Below are 2,847 nucleotides of genomic sequence, written 5' to 3'. Positions count from 1 at the left end.
CTTTCACTAATTAGACCACACGTCTAATTATTCAATAACCATTAGACTGCACGTCTAACTCCACTGAGTTAGACTGTACGTCTAATTCCGGTTCTACCTCAGACTTGTCTGAAAGAGTTAGACGTACGTCTAACTTTCACTAATTAGACCACACGTCTAATTATTCAATAACCATTAGACTGCACGTCTAACTCCACTAAGTTAGACTACACGTCTAGTTCCGCATAAATTAGACTACCCGTATAATTACAAATATATTAGACTACACGTCTAACTCCGATGAATTAGACTGTACGTCTAATTCTATTAGACTTGCGTCTAATTCCGTGTATTCATTAGACCATCCGTCTAATTCTTTACATCTATTAGACTACACGTCTAACTCCGATGAGTTAGACTGTATGTCTAATTCTATTAGACTTACGTCTAATTCCGTGTATTCATTAGACCATACATCTAATTCTTTACACGTCTATTAGACTACACATCTAACTCGAAGAGTTAGACTGTACATCTAATTCTATGCATTAGACTTACGTCTAATTCCGAGTAACTATTAGACCGTCCGTCTAATTACACGTCTATTAGACTACCCGTCTAACTCCGATGAGTTAGACTGTACGTCTAATTTTAAGCAATGAAAGCCAAAATCGGTCTAATGACCCTCATTAGATCCAAGTCTCATAACATATTGTCTCAATACACCTGTATCAAAACTCATAAGTTATTTCATCATCAAAATATAAGTGGTTAAATTATTTCATCACTTGGTCAAAATAATTTGACCCAACATGATACTTGTTTTTGATGGTTACCTTGTTGAGCTCCCTATAGTCGATGCATAATCGTTTAGACCCGTCCTTCTTCTTCACCAGCAGAACTGGTGCACCCCAAGGTGACACACTTGGGCGAATGAACCCCTTGCTCAAATAATCTTTTGGCTGATCTTTCAACTCCTTCATTTCGGTGGGTGCTAAACGGTAAGGTTCTTTGAAGATTGGCAGACTATCAACCTTAATCACTATGCTAAACTCCACTTCTCTAACTGGTGGCAGCCCAGAAACATCAGCAAGAAACACACCTGGATACTCCCTTACCACCAATATATCTTCTAACTTTGGTTGCTGCTCATTCAACATAACATGAGCAGCAACCAACACACTTTGAACTTCTATGTAAGGTAACTATTGAGCTTGGAACAGAAAGGCCTTCTGATCATGATCAATTAGTGCCACAGACTTATCTTTACAGTTGATTTGAGCCTCATGACGGAGTAGCCAGTCCATTCCTAAAATAACATCAAATCCAGACATCTTTACCACCTCAAGATCTACAAACATCTTGTGATTTTGGAGTTGGGTTTCACAAGCTATAATAAATCTATTAGTTTTAAGATCTGGTCCAGCTGGTAGAGATATTTTATAAACAACCAAGGACTCAACTGGTTTCAAGACAGCTTGTTGCACAAAGAATGCAGAAATAAAAGAATTTGTTACTCTAGTATCTATCAAGGTAATGGCTAACTTATTAGCAATTAATAAATTACTTGTGATAATAGTGGAATTTGGATTCACTTCCTTTTGGTTCATTGAATAGACCCTGACTGGTATGACCTTCTTCAATTGTGGTCAATCACGCTTATAATGCCTAGCCTTCTTACATAGAAAACAAACGTCGGAACTCTGCAGACACGACCCGTATGTATGATCCCACAAAGATTACAAGGGGAAGCTGGCAGGTTAGCCTGGTTTGCTGGTCTAGTATATGGTGTCCTTCTTTGCTGCTACTGTTGCTATTGTTGAGGGCGCCAGATGTTCCTTGACGGCTGGTGGTTTGAATTGTTATTATAATTTTGCTGATAGGGCCGTTTTGAAGCTGACCCTAGTGAATCCCTCCCTTGATAGCTAGATCGCTTGGTCTGAGCCTCTCTAACTATGTCTTGGCTGTCTTTTTCTGCCATCAGTGCCCTATCAATTGTTTCCCCCATGGTTGCAGTATTGCTCAGCCTCACATCTCGGAGGATGGTTGCATTGAGACCTTCTAGAAAATGGTTCAGCTCTATGTCATTGTTTCCCGTTATCATGGGTGTAAAATACTTACCCCGCTCAAAATTTTTAACATAGTCAGCAACACTTGAATCACCCTGGCGGATTTCCAGAAACTCCCTTGCCAACTTATTCCTGGTGTTTAATGTGAAGTATTTGCCATAAAATACAGCCTTGAATTCTGCCCAGGTTGCTGCATTAAGATCAAGGGTGGACTTGGCCCCTTGCCACCAGATTCTAGCATCGTCCTTGAACATGAAAGTTGCGCACCTTAGTCTATCCGAGTTGTTGCATTGCATGAACTCGAAAATCGTCTTTATTGACTGTATCCACTCCACAGCCACCATTGGATCAGTACTTCGCTTAAAGTCCCTTGGTTTGAAGCTCATAAATTGCTTGTATTGCTGGTGGTTGGCTGCCTCCCTCATGGGTGTTGCTAGCATGGTTTTGATTAGACCCATTTGCTTGGAACATTTCTCACATCTGCTCGTTTTGAATTTGGTTCTAGTCCCTCATCTGCTCGTTTTGTATCCGGTTTTGATCCCTCAAGGCATCAACAAGACGGGACAGAAAGTTGTTCTGGTCATTCTCTTCAGATGGGATAGATATGTTGCCTCTGGTTCCTCTTCTCATGTTTTTAATGGAAACAAAGCTATACACTTAATATCAGTTTAACAAGTTATTTAAACACATAATAAACTGAAGGTGAGTCCTTGGAGTTGCAGTTGCAGGAGCATGTGTGTAGAAGTACAAAGGTTTGCAACCATTGCTCTTATACCAACTATAACAACTCTGACTCTCA

General features: G+C 40.0%; 1 protein-coding gene across 1 annotated transcript; it reads right to left on the bottom strand.

The window, feature by feature from the left end:
* Positions 1-1,184: 1,184 nt before the first annotated feature.
* LOC124917349 lies at positions 1,185-2,473 on the bottom strand. The gene is made up of 3 exons (XM_047457801.1): positions 1,881-2,473; positions 1,674-1,825; positions 1,185-1,504 (listed from the first exon to the last, which is right to left on the bottom strand). The coding sequence occupies exons 1-3, from the start codon at positions 2,471-2,473 to the stop codon at positions 1,185-1,187; spliced, it is 1,065 nt and encodes a 354-aa protein (XP_047313757.1).
* Positions 2,474-2,847: the final 374 nt, after the last annotated feature.

This window comes from Impatiens glandulifera, unplaced genomic scaffold (assembly GCF_907164915.1).
Source record: "Impatiens glandulifera unplaced genomic scaffold, dImpGla2.1, whole genome shotgun sequence".
NCBI lineage: Eukaryota > Viridiplantae > Streptophyta > Magnoliopsida > Ericales > Balsaminaceae > Impatiens > Impatiens glandulifera.
This window is presented reverse-complemented; position numbering and strand designations above follow the sequence as displayed.